Source organism: Boleophthalmus pectinirostris, unplaced genomic scaffold (assembly GCF_026225935.1).
Source record: "Boleophthalmus pectinirostris isolate CB_2022bp ecotype Guang Dong unplaced genomic scaffold, ASM2622593v1 HiC_scaffold_13, whole genome shotgun sequence".
Taxonomy (NCBI): Eukaryota; Metazoa; Chordata; class Actinopteri; order Gobiiformes; family Gobiidae; genus Boleophthalmus; species Boleophthalmus pectinirostris.
In genome coordinates this window covers 16,115,438-16,139,644 of record NW_026571036.1, presented here as the reverse complement: position 1 = coordinate 16,139,644, position 24,207 = coordinate 16,115,438, and the positions used below count along the sequence as shown (strand labels likewise).

General features: G+C 37.7%; 1 protein-coding gene across 1 annotated transcript in view; it reads right to left on the bottom strand.

The window, feature by feature from the left end:
• The window catches only part of fam184ab (family with sequence similarity 184 member Ab), a 154,774-nt gene that overhangs the window by 60,164 nt on the left and 70,403 nt on the right, over window positions 1-24,207 (bottom strand). The window contains exons 7-9 of the mRNA XM_020920220.2: window positions 21,243-21,378; window positions 18,535-18,716; window positions 11,415-11,600 (exon numbers count right to left, since the gene is read on the bottom strand). Coding sequence (XP_020775879.1) covers window positions 11,415-11,600; window positions 18,535-18,716; window positions 21,243-21,378 — 504 coding nt within the window. The remainder of the gene's footprint in view (window positions 1-11,414; window positions 11,601-18,534; window positions 18,717-21,242; window positions 21,379-24,207) is intronic.

Here is a 24,207-nt window from a genome sequence, read left to right as displayed (position 1 = left end):
TGATTGTCTGGCATAGCCTCGTCATAGCAGCATTTCACTGTAGCAAAAAGCAGAGTGTTATTTTAATTGTTATACAACATTTTTAAACCTTACGTGTACGGCCCGATGTCTACATTTCTCAAAGAAGCAAAGTAAGTAGAGAGTCCCTCTCAGTGTAGTGTTGTGGTGGCATAATTCTCCAGGTCACAAATGTGACAGAGAGAAGAATGTGTCCCTTGCAGCTTAGAAGAATGTGTCCCTTGCAGCTTTATGCAAACCAATCTGTCATTTAGCAAGATTCATTTGAGTCTGAACTCAAGTGGATGATGAAGTGAACATTACATGCATTTATTGAAGTCAGAAATTGGGAGGATGATTGCCATTGTCCTTGACAGCGCTGAGAGACAGTGCTCGAGCCCTGCTGCTATAATAAAGCTCATTATGTGGGCAGATGAATGGGGAACCATTTGTGAACCAGAGTGCCGCTTCCCAAGGACAATCACAGCTGAAGGAAACGGCTGTTATGTCAAATAAATGCTCAGCTGCTATTGGTTACAAAGACGGCCGAGTTTGTAAAGAAATATATCTGCAGTAATAAGAAAGCCCTTTCATGGGAATTCAAAAAGAAATGGCCTTTATGCAAGAAAAAAATGAACAAGGTAAATGAATAATGCTATTGCTATTGGGCTGTGTGGAAAATACAAGACAGAAGCACTGTTATTTCCTCCCCCAAGGTTATGTTTCACAATGGTCGTGTGTTTGTTAGCAAGATGGAGGAAATAATTGAATGTTTCAGTAAGTTTCAGAGCAGGGAAATCTATTAAGTCTTGTTTCTATGACACAACGAAAAAAAAAAGTCCTAACTTGAATTTGTTATTTCTTCTGAACTAGTGCAGAAGAAAGTGGAAAAGAGATTGCGAAACGCTCATAGCCTTGACTGCATTTACACTGATGTACTAGTGTACACCAGACAGCATAGCAGTGTTGGATTAATTTTTGTGCAGGTAGGAACAGCAACAGCACTTGTATTGATTCATTTAAAGCAGATCTGGGCATTTCACAGACACCTTTCATTATATTTGAAAAGGAGAGGAAGAGCAAGGATGATGAAGAGAGAAAATGATGAAAGAAGGCGGTCAAAGGGACGTGACATAACTTCAGAGGAATCAGTCCAGCTACTGCTTTTAAGAACCGCAGATAAAAAGTGCCTGTGACCTTTTTGGACACCCCTGATAAGAATATGTGAGGGGCAAGACCGAGCAGAGAGGAGGATTCAGATGTTTGCTGCTGAGTGAGTGGGACCAGTCAGTGTGTTTCAGATGGAGAATACAGCCTATAGAATTTATGAAAACGCAATTTCATCTTGCCAGCTGACAAAAATAGGTCAGCCAAAAAAGAATAATGTAGCCAGTGATTAGAGTCACATTCTTTTGATTATGAAAAAAGGATTGATTGGGCTGGGTATCATAAAGAGCTGCTGATACAATACATACATCATCATACATACATACATACATACATCTCGATACAATGAGCTTTCGATTCAATATGATATATTTCAAATCAATTCGATAGGGTACAATAAAAAAAAAATACTGGCTACAGCATGTGACACTAAAAGTCTTTGTTAAACCACTTACGTTAAGATGAAAAAAAACATTTTACTCATCAAAACAGTGAAAATGTCAAATGTTATGTTGCAAGTTATACAGCACAAAATATACCAAAAAATACTGTTGGTATCGATAGAGCAGCCCATGATATCGATACTGTATCGTCACATTAAATGATGCTTATCGAGCAGGTCAAACATGGCAGAGCCTGCTTGTACGAGAACTGTCAACACTGGCAGCATTTTCTAAAGCTTTAAAACAGCAACAGGTTGTTCAGTGGTCAAATATGTCACAATGTTTAACCAAATAACATTTTTACAGCATATTGAGGGGTTGTTGGTTTAACTCTTGGTTTAACTCTTAAACTCTTGACTTTGAAGTTTAAATGAACTGTTTGAATTGAATTTGTATGTATAGTGAGTGTTGGTGGTTTTATGTACTTTTGTCTGACTGTTGTACTTTTCCCTCTAAATGATCCTGTAAATGACTTTACATCAACCTGCTGAGGGACTGAAGATGGAAATTAGCCATGCTGGATATAATCTTTGCATATTTACATCTTTAATGTTCATTAATATGTGCTGTCCCTTTGCAAATAAATAAGAAAAATAAAGAAATAAGATGCGATATATCAATATTTCAATATTTTTGCACACTGCTAATTGATATAATATACTGGGAACATGCAAATGTACAAAGCATGTGTTCATCATAAAGGCAGAAGTGAGTGATGTTATTTTCAGACACAAACAAGCCTTCCTATTTATGGGTTTCAGTTTCCTGTTATATGGTGCTATTTTGAGGACAGCTGATAATTCAGAAGACATTGTATTCTGTTTTGAATTGTTAATTGTTATGGGAACAGTCCTATCTTTTCATTATTCAGAAGTAAATCCTAAATTCTAATAAAATAAACCTGCATAATTTTGGATTAGACCAGCACCTTTTCATATGTTGCTATGGAAAGTGTACGGCATGAGAAAGGTAACATTAGCATGAGGCCCTTGCCCCAGTGGAGATATATCATATAAGCAGTTCCTGAGGTCAAAATAAGTCCTCTCTGCATTTAATTATAAAGCTTTTTTGTTATCTAATAATCAGGAAGTGTTAGCATGTTAGTTGTTTTTAGAATTATCATGACTACAATGCTCCAAAAGGTGTGAAAAGCACTTAAAACCTCATCAAATAAATAAGGACACTTGAAATGCATAAGGTTTATGAGGAATAACTTTGGACCACCACAAACAAATTCACATTTTCAAGACAATAAAAATCAGGAACTGTGATTTAATATAGATTATTAAAATTATCTTGTTTATAGATCATAACAAAGGCAAGTTTATACAGGTTATAATCTGATCTGCATCAACAAAAAGCAGCAAACATATTAAAACCACATTGTTGCTGTTAAACGTCAACTCCTCCTCCTCCCCCTCACGTCACTGCTTCATTGTTGAGCATTTCTTCACATTGACAGAATAATGAACACTGTCTGCAGCCCATCAGAGCTCAGCAGGATCGAGCAGTATGAGTATGGGATATGGGATATGCATATGTAATCTTTATGGAAATGTGGCTCCTACAGCAGCTGTCGCCTCTGATCACTTCAACACTGCATATCATTTAAAACACATCCTCATTACGCAACTTTGATGCAAGGGAATTCTAGATCAGAGCTGGTCACGTGCACTGCAAACCGGGGGCTCTGGAGAGGAGCTTATGCATCTCCATAAGGCATTTCAGGGTAGAGAAAAAATCGTCATCAAAATTCATATTTAAAGTAAGCAAAATTATATAGCATTAAGTAAACATGAATGTACTTAGAATTGACTAGAAAAGCAACCACAGTCATAAAAAAAAGAAAAGAACGTGGGACCATTATTGATACTTGGCAGTGACTTCATGCTGGGGGTGTTCTACATAAATATCTATTGGTGGATTGTTCATCAGTTACCTTGGTGACACAATGTAAACATAAGCAAACACAGACAAAAAAACAAAAATACAAAAGTGCTCTTTCTGGTCAGACTGTGTTAAAATAAAGCTCGGATTAAGTCCAACTTGAGTCACAGAGCTTCAGACCGAGTAGTGCTTTCAGTTAGCGCAACTGGGAGGTTAAGAGGTCGAGTGTGACAGAAACATAATTGTGTTAAGGAAACTATGAACACACAAGATATACCTAAGATTTAGCTTATAACAAGTAGAAGAGTAGTAGTAGTAATTACGGGTGTAACATGTATCCGTGTCAAACCATTTCGGGACGTTCTGTTTGATGCAGGTCTGTGCACCAGTGAGTTCAAACTATTTGTGTGTGTTTCATAGACCATATATATGAGTGGACATAGCTAATGCACCAGCCGCCGCGTGCCAAATAGGAAGTGCACCAGGAGGCTCTTCGGCTCCTAATGACCCTGGCTCCAATTAACTTTCATTGGGATCTTGTCGTTCCTCTCTCTTTAACTGCTGCTGTAAGCCTCGTCATTTTGGTCTTAAAATGTTCATTTTAACCCACTCAAAATGAACCTGAATTTTTTCGTCACACTCACTTAGTCCACTTCTTTTATACAGTCTGTGGTGTGTTTACATTCCGCCACTACATGTGCAGCTACACGGAATGCTCGGCTCTTTAATATTCACAAGGGAACTCGTTCGTGATTGGAGTGGCAGTGTTTCAGGCAGCGCTTTATAGTTAGGGCGGCCACCTTGACAACAATTGCCCCCCGCCTTGACTACCTTCCTCCCAATCATATTAATCTTCATAAAACTACGGTCGTCGTGCTGCGGTCCTTACTTTCGCCTTTCGTCACCACGGAATCTCAGCTCTTTGCATTTATTTTCCCGTTTGTATAATGTTAAAACAAATAGTTGGTTTAATAAACACAAGCAAATGGTTTTGGATTTTGTTCCCATACCTTACCGAAAATGAACCGAACTGTGACCCCAAAACCAAGGTACATGCTGAACTGTGATTTATGTGTACTGTTACCCCCCCCTAGTAGTAATAGAAATGGAATAAAATACAATGGAATATAATCTATAGTTTCACCGTTCCATCAATCAAAAATTCTGACTAATCATAAAAATTTAAAGGTCAAATAAAACCACTCACTTTGCTATTTTTGTCCAGAACAACTCTTTGAAATGTAAGGTTATTTTCTCAAGTTCCAGTTTAGGTGTTATGCTGCCTCCTCTGCAAACATGATACAGTGAGGACAACTTTAGAAAATACATTTTTAAACAAACGAGTTGAGCCCAGTCGAGCTCTGTCCCAGTTGTAGTTAAGCACTGTCTAAGAAAAACCCTGTAGTTTGTGTGTAAATGGTGAATAGATTGTATACTCTATGGACTAAGAACACGGCGCTAAAATATTCATGCAGGTGTTCATACATTCATTAAGAGGAAGAGGAGGACCTTCTTCAGTCAATGACCACATTCGTCTCTCTCATTGTGCCTTAATTTGGACAACTTTGCTTGTTTTATGGTCTGTGGTCCCTCTTCTGTCGGCCATAAATGTCACCCGCTGCAAGACCCGCCATCAATTTAAATTAAAGAGTCCAGCACTGCCCAAATGTCAAAGCATCACCGAACCTTCATTTTATGATTACTTTGAATGATACAGTAGTTTGGACCAGGAAAAGTCGTCATGAAAACTCTTACAGGCAAGACTAAAGCAATATGTCCATAAACCAGGTAGATTTTTGTTGCTGGTCTTTAAGAAGAAGAAAACTGTTTTTGTGAAAAAGTCAATTCAAAGCAAAAAAAAAAAAAAAAGATTTGAATAAAATGTGCCTTATCCTACATTTTTTGGGGGATTCTATTACTACGATACTATTCCTACTTCGAATTTGATACTAAAGAATAGACTCGATACTCAATACCGATTCTGATCATAGCTCTTTTTTAGACAATATTGTAATTTTCTTCAGAAAATAATAGTGTTTGTTTATTTTTCCATGTGGTCTTAGACTAGATTTGATCAAACTGAAGATGAAACTGTTCAGGAAAGGTAATATTTTATTATGTTAAAAAAAAATAAAAAATTACTTGCATAAATGACTATCTAGTTTCTATACTAGTTTTAGTATCAATTCGTATCTGATTTTCAATGACAACCGTTAACAACCATAATTCTGTCGCATGAGTACATACAAAAGTATATTTATTATATTTATTACATGCATGCATTATATACTGTATGTGTTAGATTTATTGTAAATGGTTTGATATATTCTATTAACTAAATATGTTGTATAGTTTTGATGGGTTTTTTTGTTTTGTTTTTGTCTTGTGGGGTTTATTTCGGTTTAACTGAAAGACTTTTTTAGTTCTTTGGAAGCGCCACGCATGCAGCTCCATCTTGTCTGCCCTGTCATATCTTTTATAGGAAGTCAAAATAAAGCGGCCTAGATCTTTGTGGAGAGTTCTTTCAGGTGAAGTGTGTTTGATTCTCTCCTATGTTCGTCGTGTTTCCGTTTGGTGGGAGTCGTTTGCTTTCATTCAGAAATAGCAGCAGCAAAGCGTCACTCTGCACACCTGTGTGACTCAGGCAGCATATGGCACATCTGACAGCACCACCGATTTTTATATGGGGCTATTTCTGGGCATCTATTTTGCATGGATCTAGTTCCTCCTGTTATTCAATCAGGTTAGCTAAGCTCTGGCATGTGTGGCATTAATACAGGAAAAATAGGAATGTTCTCCCACCTCAGTATAAGATTAATATTTTACGTCTGACAGTTGGTTAGGCACTGATAAACCTCTGAGGGGGTAGAGTACCTTTTGAAGCTATAAATGCTGTTATTTGTTATGTAATATTAGCCATTTGGTCCAATTTTACCACTTAAAGATTCACTATGTAACTTTTTTGGTAGAGGGCACACCACCTGCTCATCTCTCTTCTCTCTGAAGATGTTTGTTATTGCTTTGTCTAGAATTTTACACAGTATTCTTGCTGTGAGCGAGGTCCTCTCTCACAGATCTGGCCTGTAAATTGTCACCTGCTTGTCTTCATGGATAAAGATGAGTTTAAAACAAGCAAGTGGCAAACCCTCTAGTAGAAAAGTTTTAACCTTAACCTTTAAGTGGTCAAATTTAACCAAATGGCTAACGTTACATAACAATTGTATTACTCACTCCTTAATGAAAAAGTGACTTAAAATAGGCTCGGACTGATGAAAGTACGTCATACAAAATTACGAAGGACATATTCCAACTGTGCAATTCTGAATGCTAAATGTGTTTCTAATCCAGCTATTATGAGGGCTAAACCCAGCGTCATATGTGGTCATTCGCGTTCGGTTTATCAAATGTACCATATGCAGTGAGAGCGGGAGGTCTGTCATTCACAATCACGGCTCATTCATTAACAAACAATAACACTGGGCTTCTCTGGCACCAAAGCCAAACTGTCAGAGCGACTGCACACACCAGGCTGTTTACCCTCACAAAAAAGTCTGAGCAAACCACAATACGCTAACAAGTCTTGGTTTTCAGAAAGCATGTGCACAAAGCAACTGTATAAACATGAAAAAATATTGTGGCAAAAAATAAGATTGGAAAAAGGGGCTGTTGTCAACTATAGAAATTCTTGGTTGATTAAAGACACGTCCTGCCAAACTGCACCAGACTACAACTGCACAAGAGTTCATGCAAAACAACTACAGGAAAAACCACTAGGAAACAATGTATTTATAGAAAGACAGACACCAAAAAATAAGTCAACAGCTAATTCACTCACTAACGCCTCCGTTCTACTTTTGTTTCATATAAATCCTTATCATCTAAATAAAATGATAAGTCAATTAATACAAATTTTGGTCAATTAAGACTAGAGATAGGACACTATGTCAGGCTAATTTGTCAGAATACACTTTTAGTATTGGTTATCACTCTTAAATCTCCAACACAGGCCAGTATTTTATTTGGGTTGTCCAGCTGCCTAAAAAATGTTATAAAGCTTAATTTTAACACTTCATTTGAAAAGGACACTGCACAAAATGGGACTGCGCTGTTCTATTGTTCAGTTTGTGGCAAAACAAGGTGGTAGATGAGTCTCCAATCATTTAAAATGCTAAATTTTGGGGGAAAAGAAAATCAAAATCAGCACTATATATCGGCAGACCTTATTGGCCATTGGTTTCTCTGGGTTCTAAACAACCGGTATTGGCATTGGCTATGAAAAAAGTTGAAAACAGTTAATCTCTAACTAAGACAACAAAAACCAATTAACTGACTAAAGGACTACAGCTCTACTTGTTTGGTCTCAAAATAAAATGCTTTTGCAGCTTTACACAATCCTCAGCACAAATAATAGCTTAAGAATTATATATTATTTTCTTTTATTACTATGGCGCCCAGTTCTTTGTATTGGTGTTATTGTTTTGCCCATTGGCGGTGTGCCCTCCATTAACCTTCCTCATTTCACACTGCCTTCATTAATGTTTTATTTTTCTTTCCAGTCGCTGCATTTGTTTGCAGTCTGCTCGACTGACCCTTGTACTTGTGTTAGCAGAAAATCATTGCTTTTTTTTTGTAACTGCTTAATTCAAAGCCTAAGATGTTCTGTTGCTTGGATATTGAACACAATTTCCTAATTTGGTTTCCTAAAACAAATGAGGAAGAAAAACATGACGTGATTGGTAAAACAGGATTAAAACTCAAACCACAGCAACCCAAGAAGATTGTTAAACCCCTTGTGAGGTTTCAGTTATAGTATTAGTACAGCTATTTAGCATAATTTAATTACAGGTATTTTAATACATATATTGTCCGGAATATTACACTGTATGTAATCTATACATCTCACATTTATTCAGTTGGCTCTGTTAGCATCACTACTTCCTGTCCAACTGTATCTCTATCGGGTTTTTACTGAGTCACGCCAAAATGAATGCTTAAAGATGAGGAAGTGGACAGGAGCTGCAGGCGGAGGTCCCTGACAGCACTGAAACACAAACATATTGTCTCTGTTTTGACATACTGATGCTAGTGATCATTTTAAGGCATAAAAACTATTATTATTACTATTATTATTAAACTACTAACACCTCAAACTAATCTACAAAAACAACAGGTTAGTACATACATTCTCTCCATAGATCTGGCTATTCATCCATTATAGATAGATACATTTAATGTCATGCTGTGAAACATTCTAGGCAAAGAAATAACTTCTCTATGGGGACAAGCGGCCCCTACTTCAGAAAAGTTACACCTTAAAGTGTGTACAACTGGTTTTGATGATCATCTCATTTTTACTTAATTTGGTGGGATAATACTTGTTGTAGATATGAATTATATGAATTATAGTTTTACAATAATCAAGAAGCAATTTGTGAAGAAAAGTTGAAAAATATGTTTAAAAAGTAGAGAGTTCTATTTTAGCACAATCAGCGCAATTTACAAAAAAGAAACTATTTTTTCAGATACTAAAATATTTCCAATAATTTTATTTGTCAAATAACATAATACATTTTTTTGGCCCAGTATACCACATGGTTGCTAGCATATAAATCTTAAATCTAAAAAACTGGGAAACTGTTAAAAAAAATGTAAATTTTTTATAAAATCTTATATGCACTTTAAATATAGACAGCTTGGAAATCTATTACATGTGATTGATTCGTTCTGTAGTATGAGCAGTGCATGTCTTGGGGTAGTGATACTATATGCAGAAATTGCTAGTCAGCTATATACTGTAAAGAAGCAGTAGTGCTAACAACTCTGCCACTGTGCCCCTGAAATAGCCTGATTGTATAGAGACAACATGATTGCAGTGCCACACATGACTGACGTCCCAAAACTCATCGCTGACATCTGGAGCTTTATAAAAATAGCCGCGCTTCCACCATGCAGAAGAAGAAGAAGAAAAGCGTCTGCATGATTCGATAAAACAGGATCCAGCTGTTCAGTCGCCGCGGGCAACAAACGCTGATTACACAACACGCGACTATCTCAAAATTAATCTGAGCCATCTCCATAACCCAAGGAGCTCCTCTCAACATGACGTCCATTTTAGTGCACTTTGTGAAGCCACTGAGATCAATGCAGTTATTGGATACTAGTGTGGTTAATTAACAAAAAACAAAAAAACAAAAAACAAAAAATGTTTCCATGAGTCAGCAAAGCAAACTTAAAAGACACTATACCTGATTTTTACCATCTTAAATGTGTACAAAACAGAAATGGTTCAATGGTTTATACCTTACTTATGCATTTTGTGCAACCTAATTATTCACCGTGACTAGTCATAACAGAATTTTCACAACGTTTAGAGATCGGACTGGATTTTGGCTGTTAAGGCTATGCAAGCAACTAGGATGCAAACCATGCACTTCCTGATTCTTGGCCAGTAGTACCTGAATATATTGCACTGATTAGCATCTGATGCGAATCAAGGGTTACATTATTTTATGGGTAAGTTATCTTTTGGCACTGTGTAACTTCGTCACCTGCTTCTCTCCATGGAGATATTCCCTGGGATGTTCCACAGTATGGCATTACCTTTATTTTTTTCTGTGGAGACAGCAGGTGATACCACAGGGCATAAATTACATGTCAGATCTGTGGAGAAGCAAGCCAACTCACAGTAATAATTTTTACTTTTATTTTAAAGTCAAATAAAATCCCAAGTTATAGACCTTTTTCACAATGGCCGGAAGTGCCATGATGTACGGTAAATGTCACATTTCTCTGGCAAAATATCTGTGGAAATGTCTCACGTACTTTCCAGCATGTTCATAAAACTTCATCCAACAAGGTCCACAAAGGACCTATTCTGTTCATGAAGAATTTATCCACAACTATCACGGTAAGAAAGACAAAAACGTAAAGGCGAACAATGACTAGCATTAGTGAAGTACTCCTGAGCAAAACTAATGTTATGGTCATGAATAAAACATAAGTAACTTGTTAACTCAGACTGATTCTACAATTAAAAATCGATTTCATAATGTAGCTATTAGCATAGACAGAGAGATTTGTGCAGTTTAATCAGACATCTGTTTAATCTGTGAACATCTATAGCATTTAAACTGCACAAATCTTTCTATGCTAATGAAATCGATTTTTACTTTTAATTTTATTTTAATCTAGAATCCATTCACAAGTTACTTATTAACAAATTATTATTTATGTTTTATTCATGACCATAACATTAGTTTTGCTCAGGAGTAGTTCACTAATTCTAGTCGTTGTTCGCCTTTACATTTTCGTCTTTCTTACCTTGATAGTTGTGGATAAATTCTTCATGGAAGGAATATGTTCTTTGTGGACTTTGTTGGATGAAGATTTGGTGATGGGGAAGATTTATGAAGATGGTGGAGAATACATGAGACATTTCCACAGACATAACTGGAAGTCCCGCAAACCTACAGCGGGGCACTTCCGGCCGTTGTCAAAAAGGTCTATTGAGTAAATGTGGGATGGATAAGCCTAATGCACTACAGGGACATTTTATATGAACAAATTATGTGATTCTATATAATAAGATATAAGAACTCCTGCCACTAATTGAGGTCATAGTAAAGAATGAGAAAGTGCGAATACTAACTTACCGCTTGACTAATACCTACCATAGTGTTTTTGTTGATTAAAAAGGGCTTCAGAGGGCGTTATATTGTGAGGCTCGTATTTCCATTGCGGAGACAACTTACTATTAATTACAAACCCTATGGTGAACCTGTCATAGCACATACTGTTTGGCTAATCTGACTAGCTGTAACCCCAGGCTCCGGATTCAGAAGAGCCCATTTAAATAGAAATAAGCCTTACATAACGTCCCTAGTGAGCGTCCGTGTTATGAGCGATGTATGGTGCACTGACCGCCAGCAGCCGGGTCTTGTCCTTCTCTGCGCTGTTGAGTGCGTTCTCCAGGCTCACGCGGTGCTTCTTGGACACCTCCTCCAGTGTTTTGGCCTGGCCGTCCTTCATCTGGCTGGCCTCCTCTTCGTAACGCGCTCGAAGGCTCACTACGTCCTTCTCGTGGGATGCTCTCTCCTCGCGAAGAGCCTGGAACAACAAAGCACCTTGTATGTAAATGAAGAGAAGGGTCTCAGCTGGAGTTCACAACAGGAAAATACATTAACGCACAGGTCTTAGTAAAGGGCCCATATTACACTATTTTCTGATCTATATTATAATCAAAAACATACCTGGGGCGATGTTTTGCTTCATTCACAGATGTTTAACGTATAAATGCTGTAAACTTTGTGATGTCATGTGGTAATAAAGGAAGTGCTCCACTGTGTTTTTAAACTCCATACACCTTCGCTAGACTCATATGGATAATTTCAGCCCTGGAATTTCCAGTTTCTACTAAACAAAAGGTGCTAACTTGAAAACTACTGCATCATAGCATCACGAGATGGAACAGACCATTTTGAGATCTGGAGATGCAGACAGACTAATAAAAACTCCAACATGTGTGAATGAAACAAAACAAAACTCCAGGTATGTTATGAGGTAACAACATTCTAACATGGCTTAAAGTTTGCAAGTTTTTCAAGTCTTTGACCTCAAGTCCGAGTCAAGTCCCAAGTCAAATACAGGCAAGTCCAAGTCGAGTCTCGAGCCACTGGCCCAAAAGTCCAAGTCAAGTCCAAGTCTTCAATTAATTTCAAGTCTTTAGATATTTGCAATTTATATGACTTTTAAGCAAAATTGTACTTAAAAAGTCATAATATACTTATATATGAGTATTTATATAAGAGTTGTAGAAATGCCATTTTTTTCCTTTTTAAAGTGTGAATCTTAGTGTGAATCATTAATAGAATAGAAAGAATTCAGATTTTAAAATCCAGTGATTTTGTCATGTACTTGGAACAATTATATTCTATGCAGTTGTTTTACTGTAGTGTGCTGTATATTACTGAGGATACCACATCACAGTACTTCAGTAACATCCAAAGTAACAAACAGAGAAGTGGGAGTGACATGTTCCCATTTGTTCCTTTAAAATTCAGTGCCTAATGTATCAACTGTAAAGAGAAAAGTATTTTCTAGAAACATATACTGTATTTTTTAGAAGCATCAAGTCTTTTCAAGTCACAGGTCAAAAGTCCAAGTCAAATCCCAAGTCATTGACCTTCAAGTCCAAGCTGAGTCCCAAGTCTTAGTCCATTTTATCAAGTCAAGTCTTAAGTCCTAAAAATAATGACTCAAGTCTGACTTGAGTCCAAGTCATGACTTGCAAGTCCCCACCTTTGCCAGACATTTATATTGAGTCTCAAAAAAGACAACAATTAAGATATTTTCAAAGTGAACCATAGAATGACAAGTACTTTTTCTTTACCATTTCACTATTGACTTTATTCTACCCTGTCCATTTTTCATTTAAATGGAGATTTAGAGAAAAGTTTCCCTGCTACAATATGGTATAAAGCAGGCTGATTTGTGTAAAATGTTCAATATTTATGTGCGCCAGCAAGTGAAACTGCACCAATTCTCTCTGAGGCTTTGTAGTCCATATAGAACTCATTTACGGTCAAAATCAACAGCCCCACACAAAATAATACATCCTGAATGACCATGGCGGTGCTCACAGCAGTTTCAGGAATAAGGTGATTTGTGCGGCACAGAACAGAACTGTTTACAAAAGCACGGACATTCAATCAATCCTTTCATTTAGCCATTTAACATTCATCGGAGATATTGGTTAAACCCCACTGGCTAAAAGCTGAGTGTCTGCGAGCGGGCTCCATCTGTGGACGCTGTAATTGTCTTATTGATTATCATCAGAGAACATCACGAGGTAGAATCCAGATGGAGCACTGACAAAGACAGAGATGGTCCTACACAGCCTTTAGCACCACAAGCTGCAAGCACAGTATGTCGGATAATTAACACACTGTTTGTTGACGAGGAGACAACTTCACACATCACATTATTTGGAAATTCATTATCATATGTCGGAGTAGACTTTTTTTTGTAAATAACTGTGTAAACTATTATTTTTCATGTCACCAAGACTTTAAATACTAGATAAAGTGAGCATAAATTAGGCCTGTCACAATGTCAACTTATCGTCCAATATAAGAAGGTTGGAACAATATATTTTGGGGCTAATGTTTATCATGTTTTGGGCATTTTTGTTGTAATAAAAACAGATTTGAGCTGTACAAAGTTGAATAGGATACTTCAATGGCTATTGCTTCATTCTGTTATTTTTCTGTTGCAGCTCAGGCCTTTTAATGATGCTGTATATTTTTTTAATGGTTTACTGGGATTCTCTTGTTTTTGTTTTTGTATCAGTGGTATAAAGTAGTTTCAATATTTAAATTTATTGGAACATCTCTCTGGAGCAATATATCATGCTTCAAAATTAGTTTCAAGGGTTGTGTATTAACCTTTTGGCTATTTCTTATGTAGTGGGGAAATCTATTTGTTGCAGCCTATCTGCGAGTATGACATCCTCACATTAGTAATAGGTAATTAGAGTTAGAACCTGTTTATTTTGGTATTTTAGTAGCAGTTTATATCATCTACAAGTTTTATTTTCTATGAACAAATAAAAAGAAACAGCAGAAAACAGCTACGACTTTTATTTGCACCATTAACAATAGTTGAGAAGCTGAATCATAAAACTCATTTCAAACTGCTTTATGGTCCAGTCTGTGTACCGGGGGCTTTTTGAGGGGGCGTCCATGGCGGTGGTCAGGGCAGGAGTCTGCAGTGAGATCATTTGGCCAAACAAACCCAAAGGGAACTCACCAGCGCAGTGACATAAACAAAAGAGAAAACAGCCGTGAGCACAGAGAGGCCTTCCTGAGAGCGAGGACAGAACAGTGGCCAGTGCAAGTATCAAAGTGCACATCAAATGTTAGACTACTCATTTTACATAGTTAACATAATTACATACAGCATCATTGTTTTTGTTTCTAAAATAGTTATGATTAGACTAATAAAAATGAATTAGAACATCTTTATTTTGTTAAATGAAGGTTTAAACTGCCAGAAAAATTATTTTCTTGCTTGTTCCTGCATTTTGGATAAAATTTTTGGTGATGGCAACATACTGTAGGTAGAGGTATTCTGTTTAAAAATCCATTGCTATTTCCTGAAATTGCCACTTGACTGATTTAAAACTATATAATAATTAGAAAAACATAAAAACTCGTGATTATGCAACATTGACTCTTGTGAGCTTTGAGCCATGTTATAATGTTGTTACCTCCTCAAAAACATACCTGGAGTTGTGTTTTGTTTCATTCATACATCTTTGATTAATTATTAGTCTGTCTACACCTTCCAAAGCTCAAAATGCTCTGTTCCACCTTGTGATGTCATGTAGTGGTAGTTTTTCAAGTTAACAGCACAACTCCAGGTATGTTTTGGATGAGGAAACAACATTATAACATACATCAGCAAATTACATAATATGGGCCCTTTAACAGTCAAGGCTAATCACTACTGATAGGACATTTATTTTCAGACCGAGGGGTATGGAGCATTCTAATCAGCTCATATTTATTTTCGTGGTTGTGCATCGTACTCCATCACATTTCGATCTTTGGTAGCTAGTCAGAGCATCTCCCAAAATGAATGCTCTTCCACATAATAACCCTTTATATCCTCAGCAATTAATTTCACAACCGCTGCATTCTGCCTGCATGACATCCCACTCCACAAAACCCACTAAACCGCTCTCTCCTTTCAGGCACTTTAACAAGGTGATGCTAAAATTTAATAGTTTCGTGATCTCCTGTTATCCCAAGGCGGTGAGGGGAGAGCGGGCAGCAGGCGAGAGCTCGGTGGGGGGGCCCTTGGGTGGCTCCCACAGGATCACACTGCACAAATGTCACCCATAAAAGCACCACCAAACACACATGAAGCAGCTCCACTTGACATTTAGCCCCCTGCTGAGAGCGCAGAGCTGACTCCACTCTTCGTTACATCATCTGCCCTTTCACAGGCTTTGTTTTTTGAAATAGTTACAGCTTTGGAAGTTGGAAAGAAGCAGTGATAGTGATCGACAGCAGATTGGTAAATAGAAGCGCTGTGTAGGTAATACAGTGAATGTTGTTTTGAATATCAAGTATACTCTTTATAATAAAATGTTACAAAAAGAGTGGATGTTTTGAGTGACATTTTGAGGACGTGTCACCATACAAAAGATATACTGTACTATTTTTTGTTTTAAATTGTTAATCTCTATGGCAACAGTCATCATACTCAATATATTTCTGCACTTTTTTGGGGAATTTACACTCATTTCACATTTGTCTGATAGTTAAACCTCAACTGAAAATAGTTAGACCTCAATTTAGAAATACTTTTATTACAACAGCATTCCAGTATAGTATTTTTCTTCTGGCCTTTGCGTTTGTTCTCCAAGTCCTTTGAGAATGTGTAATTATATCAGTTTAATAAAAATTTAAATATATGAATAATTAAACTTTTTTTTTTTGTATTGGAGGTGTTTGCAGGACAGATGGTACGCAGGTTGTTTTTTTTTAACGCCAAAGAGGTCCTTGGTCTGAAAAAGTTTGAGACACACTTATTTACATAATAGCAACTATATATTGTTAGAAGGTTACAAAAATATCAACATTTTTGTCAGTATTATTGCCCACCCCTAGAGCATGGATAGTAAATTACTGATTTTATTGCCCATCAATAGGGCTTATGATATTCTTACTGTATAATGAAGCTGCAAGGATTTAAAGAAATAGACGAATAGACTGAGACCATAGAGTTCATTATCACAACTCCTAGCAACGGACATTAACTTTATGTGCATTTTATTGTTTGTATGATAACAGGCAAAACATAAAAACATAATATTTCTCCATGCCCCCTGTGGAGCCAATGCAACAGTAGTCAAATGCTCCTTTCACAGTATTAGAGGCTTAGCAGTGACCTCACAGGAGGACACACAGATAACCAGCTTCGCCTAGACACATAAAAAGTCGGTGCAGTGACAAAGCTAAAATAAAAACAAAAGGATTGAAAATAAAATGCGGTTGTTGTATTTTCGGGGCGAGTGGGCTTTAGGTTTGCTCCGATGCTCAGAAAAATGGATTTCTGTTTTGGCCTTTTACTGTTCTGGGTCTGAACACAGTAAAATGAGTGTCCTTTGTCTTAGCTGTACAGAGAGCTGGCCGTGTTCATCTGTTTACAAAGACTTGCAGGAAAATATGCAGACTGAGAAATAGTTAGCTTTGTTGTGCTGGAGGGTATTTTCTGCAGCTTTCGAGTATACGAGAATTGTATTGAAATGAACAATGCTTTGACATAGTTATAGTGTATGCAGAGTCAATAACACATCAACAGCATCAAGCGTCGACCTTGACTGGCATTGTATTCTAATTTAATCACTTTTATTCCAAAATGTAAAGTATAAACTATTTCATACATTACATAATATTATACCCAATGTTGCTTTTTTTCTAGATTCTTAAACAAATTCTCTTCTTCTTAGAGTTTTAATCCTGATGCTGTTTATAGCCATGGCATTTTAAACTGGGTCGTCATTTCTCTAAAGAGGGTACAAGAAGTCTAGACCTCGATGATACGAAAAACACCCATAATATAGGTAACATCAAACAGCAGCTGAACAGTAATAATCAATGACACTTGACTAGTTGTTATCAGGATGTAGGAGGAGACATGCATTTCTCTAAATCCTCTGTTTTGAAGATAAAATACTGGGGTCTGGGGTGAATCGTGCAGAAGTGACTCTCTGCATTGTAACTAGTGTTTACTGATTCATAACCCTGCCTCGTGCTGCGTGTCTGATGTGAATACAAACCCACACATAGGTCACAGTAAAAAGGTGCACCGTGTATCTTTTTGGTTGGGGGACCATCACCTTCTTGTTTCTATGGATACGTCATAGCTCTGCCTGGAATGTTCCACAGTATGACAGTAAAAACAACTCTACTCATATATATATAGATTTACAGTATTAACATTACATGTGGTTTTATAGGTCAAAGATACCTAGAAAAATAGGTATTCTGACTGTAATTGGGGTTGCCTCTTAGAGTCCTGCACCAGGTCAGGTACCCGCGAGTACCTGACGGGTATGGACAAATAGTTGCTGAAACGGGCGGGTTTTAACATTAGGGAATTTTACAAGCGGGCAGTAATTACACACGGGGGGGTCGGGACTAAACCGGGACTAAACCGGGACTACACCAGGATTAATTTTGGACTTAAGAGAGAACCCCGAGCCCATGGAGCAGGTGTCTGCAAAGCGCGATTGGGCGACGGCTGTCCCGACAGGGAGTCCTGGTTCAGTTCTGGTTGGGTCCTGGTTGGGTCCTGGTTTAGTCCTGTTTTAGACCTGTTTTAGTCCTAGTTAAGTCCTGCTTTATTCCTTCTGGTTCATCGATTTCGATCAATGTTTCTTCTGCTCAGTAAATAAAGCCTGTGAAGTGATGACGTTGAGTCGCGTCTGTGAATTCGTATTCGTAATGAAGAACGTGTAACCGTTTCATTGCATTTCATGATTGTAATTCTTGAAGTCGTAACTTCTCAATTTGTATTCTGATGGATGCTTCAGTTAGAATGCTTTTATTGCTTGCTTTGCTTTTATTTGTGTGTGGCTTATCACGGGCATGGGTGGGTAACGGGTGGAATATTAAAGGGTCTGGGTGGGTGCGGGTTTAACTTTGATAAAATCACAGGTGAACAGGCGGGTGCAGTGCTGTACTGCGCAGATGAGAGCGGGTGCGGGTCTCCAAAAATTGACCCGTGCAGGACTCTGTTGCCTCTCCACAGATTTAACAAGTAACTCAGTCTGGTCTTGTCTCCATGAAGACATAAAGGTTTAGCACCATACTGTGAAACATTCCAGACAAAGTAATAACATCTCCATGAAGAAAGGCATTTGACAGACACATATGAAAATAATCCCAGCTAGTGCAAAGAAAAGGTACTTCTTTCTCATAAATGATACTATAAGTCCATGCACTAATGGGCAGCCTATTCACACACATACCTTTTCTAAAGACTGGATCTGCTGCTTTTGGCGTTCATCCAGCGCCTGTCCCTGGGTGAGCGTGGCCTCTCTCTCCTCCTCCAGCCGAAGCACCTTGTCCTTGAGCCGACTGCGCTCGTTGTCCAAGTCCCTTATGGCCGCTTCCTGGGTCATCTGTGTGGCCTGCAGGCTGCTGATCTGACCTGGAGGGGGCGCACACGGAGGGAGATGCAACTGTCAGTGTGGCAAGCAGAAGAAACTATGAATCTACTTAAAATGGTGCTGGGTGGTCCTGTTACGTTGTTGTTTGTAATACTAAGGAAAATGGTCAATACATAAAGCTTCCATACCCCAATGATGATTTTTTTAAAAATACACTTTTTTAGACCAAACAAAATTTTTGTAGTTTATTGTTGTTACCAATAGTTTTGATATAAATTAAAACTACTCTAAACTTATTTTTAGGAATGATACTTGGTCAAATAAGTATCTAGTTTAAGAGAGTTTTGATCCAACACAGCACATGCTTGTATCTATTTAGACATTTAATATAGCTTCTTGAATGTCTCTCCCCAATCTTCAACCTCATGTCATCAATTAAAAATAATTCTACTGTTTTTAATTATATATTATTTAGAAAACAGCAATATAAAATAACTTGAATAGCACATCATAAACAAAATATCTAGTCTACGCCAAACAAAAATCACTATCACCACAGAAACAACTAATGTGTAAAGGGAAGATATTATTTCTTATTAATTATTGACAACTGGTATGAAAAGGTTCCAGTTGGCAACAGACCTGATTTAAGCAGCAATGAATCTATTGTAAGTGTTGACCGGGCTCGTGCTGAAGCATTTTGATGTGAGCGAATGCATGTGGCCGCATCTGTCTGCCCTGGTTTTAATGAAGCCCATGAATCACTTTTATCTGTCATTGAGCAAAGGCCCTGACAGGTTAAACTAATGAGCACCGTTAGTTCACACAGTTATTAATGCCTCTGTCAGGTGCATTTAGTGCTTTGGTCTGGTTTGTGTACATCCTGAAAACATCTCCACTGCAAAAGGCAATTTTCTTGTTAGTCAAATTAAGTTAAGCATTGTTCTGACTAAGGCTGCAAGATTAAAGGTCCAATATTACGCAAAATTGATTCATGTGAACTGTTAGTCATGTTGCCACCTCCTCAAAAACACACCTGGACTTGTGTTTAGTTTTGTTTTATTCACCCATGTTTGAGGAATCGTTTATTATTAGTCTCTCTGCATCTCCAAAGCACAAAAATGGTCTGTTCCACCTTGTGATTTCATGAAGCGGTAGTTTCCAAGTTAACAGCTACGTTTTGTTGAGTAGAGATTGGCAATTCCAGGACAAAAAAATTCCAAATTTATTCTAGTGAAGGCGTGTGGAGTTTAGAAACATAGTGGAGCGCTTCCTGTACTGTCACATGACATCACAAGGTGGAACAGACTGTTTTCTGTTTGAGAGAAGAACTTGCAGGTTTTGTGTGTTAAACATGTGTGAATGAAATAAAACACAACTCCAGGTATGTTTGTGATGATGAAAGAACATTATAACATTAGAATAAAAAATGGCATCACATGGACACTTCACGTAGCATATTTTTTTCTGCACATGCCAAAATTGTATATATTATTATTAAAAAAATAGTTCTAAAATGTCCTAACCATAGACCATATATATGAGTGGACATAGCTAATGCGCTAGCTGCCGCGTGTATAGGAAGTGCATCAGGAGGCTCTTCGGCTCCTTCTGACCCTGGCCTCGTCCCTCTCTCTGTAACTGCTGCAGTGAGCCTCGCCATTTTGGTCTTAAAATGTTCATATTAACCCGCAACACATGATCCTGAATTTTTTTTTCACTATGTTGTACGTCAAAAAAATCCTATTCATAACAGAGTCTGGCTCCAAATTCAACTCTGTAACGGTTAGCATCGTGAGCCTCATTTGAGCGGCGCTGAACGCTATGGGTGACGTCAGACTCGCTTAGTCCACTTCTTTTGTACAGTCTATGGTCCTAACCCTACATTAGACTATACATACATGTTCTGACCATTTAAAAAAACAGTTGTAAATCTTCTGTATTTAAATGCTAGTCACAAAAATGTTATATTGTTCCATAATTGTTCAACCTTACATGTTTTGCTCTCACTGGGCCTATCACGATAACAAATTTTGAAGCCCAGTATATTGCTACAGAGATATACTGCAATAAAAGATCATATTTAAACCACTTCATGCCACTGACACAATAACGAGGCAGGATGATCTCAGTAAACCATTTTTAAATAGACAGTATCATTAAAAGGCATGAGCTGCAACAAATAAAGAGAATTTATCATTAATTAGCCATAGAGGTCACTTATTCAACCTTTTACAGCTGAAACACTATGATATTCCAAAAAAATACACAAAATCCTGCTCTGTGGACATGTATTGTTCCAGCTTTCTTATATTGAAGTTGATATAGTAATTATCGTGACAGGCCAAGCTCCCACTGTTCAACCCACCCATAAAGAGACATCATGAGATCTTAAATGAGATTCCTCCAGTCGAGAAGGCACTCACGTTAAAATGCAGCATAATTCATTATACAGCGAAGTGCCATTACGCTGTTTAGAGATGGTTGAATGATAATGCCCGAGGCGTTACCTTACACATGTGCGAAGTGCTAAGTAGGTGCTATACAGTGAAACGTGTGAGTCTTACTGGCTTTGAGCAGGATTTCCGTGGCTTGTTGTTGGACTCGATCTCTGGCGGCCTCCAGCTCACACTCGGCCTCTTTTTGGCGGATCTCCACTATTTCCGAGTTCTGGGTCACCTCGTCCAGCTGCTTGTTCAGGTCCTGGACCGGAGTCAAGACAGCAGAGGATCAACAGTGGTGTAGACTGGACATTGAACTCAATTAGCAAAGGTTAATAGTGGAATAGTGGAGTAAACAGGGAGGTTTCAGGAGAATTGCAGAGTTTATTTTTAGATGTAAAATGGTGGCTGAACAGATATAATTGATGTAGGTTTAACTGAAAATGAAAGACTATGTTTCTATGGACTTTAAAAACATACCAAGAACAGTATTTTGCTTTACTATGCATGGTTTAAAGGGCTCATGTTAAACTGTTTTCTCATCTATATTATAATGTGGTTTCCTCATCAAAAACATACCCGGAGTTGTGATTTGTTTCATTTACATAAACCCTGCATATTTAGGCTGAGTTCTTCTCTCAAACAGAAAACAATTTTCCACCTTGTGATGTCATATGGTAATACAGGAATTGCTCCGCAGTGTTTTTAAACTCCATACACCTTCACTAGAATCATTTGGATGATTTCAACCCTGGATATGCCTCTGCTAAACTAAAGGCAAAAGGTAGCTAACTAGAAAACTACCTCTTCATGACATCACAAGGTGGAATAGAGCATTTTGAGCTTTGGAGATCATTACCAATAATCAAGAATTACTTAAACATGTTAATGAAACAAAACACAACTCAAGATATGTTTTTGAGGAGGTACAAGCATTATAGCATGGATTAAAGCTCACAAGAGTAAATTCTGTGTAATATTTAAGACATCTTGTCATTTGTCTTTCCTCTGTCGATTCCCCTTTAATGTAACCAGGCTCAATTTCATTTCTCTCCAGCGACTAGGTCAGGAATCCAAATACACTAGACAGTTTGCAAGAACCCTGGAAGTTGTAGACCGCCCACCGACCAATCAGCGAAGAGCTGTGAAGCCATGGCGTCAAACTCAAGAGCCTGTCTGGGTCCCTTTTGTGGTACAACACAACAGTAAACAAAGTGGTCGAGATGGATGCAGACGAAGACAGACATTCTGTATTGGCAATGATTCCCGAGATCGAGGATTTAAAGCCAGAACAAAGAGAATGTTTGGTGAATTTTATCAAGGAGAAAGAAGTTATTGCCCGTCTTCCTACGGGACTTGGTGCATTACATACGTCACGACCAAATAGCAGTGAGTAGTTAAATAAAAAAATACCCGCCTACCATCGAGCAAACAAATCCTAACGCTGCGAGGTCACCGGCTGATGAATCAGGCTACAATTTCAAAACTCCTACTGTTTGCATAAAATCTTTGATAGCTATGCTGCTATTTTGCCAGTTCAACATGCTCCATTCCCTACCATTGCCAGCAGGGGGCAACAGGCAGATAAGTGGCACACTATTTAGTACGAGTTTTTAACCTGGAAATACTATATCAGCTAAAGCCAAATGCGTGTAAAAATGTGAAGTTAATTCCTATCTGAAACGACAAGGCTCTTGAACATCTTGCATATATTGGTAATACTGATGCAAGGGACATAAATGATAACTGCAGCTGATTTAATAAGAAGTAGACTCGAGGGGGAGTTCTGACAGGCTCGCTCACTCAAACACACACGCATGTACAGTGCAGTGTAATGCAGTGCGCTCTCCTCCAGCCCAAATCATGAGAGGCAATTTCACATCTTTCAGTCCCATCAAACAGGCAGCCTCAAACTTAATTACTGCTGCCACCACAAAGACAATGGGACTCGCTATGATAATAACCACAGAGGAGCTCGATGCAAATTAAAGGCGACACATGTGAAGAGGTGAGCTGCAGTGATGCCAATGGGGCTCTGGCAGGTGGGCTGAACTACTGACCCCACTGTTTGGATAAGACAGTCTATTCATTAAAAGAGCAAAAACAGACCATTTAGAACCTGAAAATTAGTGGTTACGGTAAAGAAGGTTAAGAGCTTCTCTCATTTTTACCGCCTTAAAATAGTGAAAAACAGAAACCAGCTCATTTTTTTAAAAGTTAAAATTATTCCTCACTTTCTGAACACATTCCTAGCATACTAATTATTCCCTGGGGAGAAACTTGGCACAACTTTCAGAAACCAGAGCAGAGCTTTGCCATACGTGGCTAACAAAACTCATTTCCTGGTTTGCAGATGATAAAAATGATTTGTAATTAGATGCAAACAGCACACAGCAATCTCATTTAGACCTTTGCTTTTACAATAAATCTGTACTGGGCAAGATAAATTTGACTTTTATATGAATACTTTTTACTATTATATGAAAAAAATCAAGTTGTCTCTTTAAATGTTCATAATTTCAACCATTTTCTATATGTTTACAAAACTGGAGGTGAGATCTTTTTGCTCAGTACACTGATAATGTCTGTTTTGTCCCAGAATTTGTCCTCGTCCAACTCTTTACAAATTTAATAAAAAATGTACTATCGCCAAGAAAGGTAAGCTAAAGATTTTTTTTTGCATTTTCAGATATTTCTAAGCTCTGAAATTTGAAAGTCTTTCAAGTAAATTACCTTCATGTTTTTGTACAGCTTATCAGGACGTTGTGTGAGATGCTAATTGTGCGCTGATGACACTGTCACATATTTCATTGTGGAAGCAGCTAATTAAGCAGTCACAGGCAGGTTGAAAAATGAACCAAAATAAGAATAGCATGGATAGTTTCTTTTCTAAGCAACAGCCTAGTCCAAAAACTGAACTAATTAAATGTTATGTTACTTTGTGGACAGGCAGGGATCATAATTAGTGTTCAAACGCAAACTTATTTTAGAAATGAAGAAAATTAGCTAACTTTTAATAGCTTTGTCTAGTTTTTTGTCTAAAATTGTGTTTAGTTTACTGCAAAGACGCAATGGGGTTTTATTACCACAA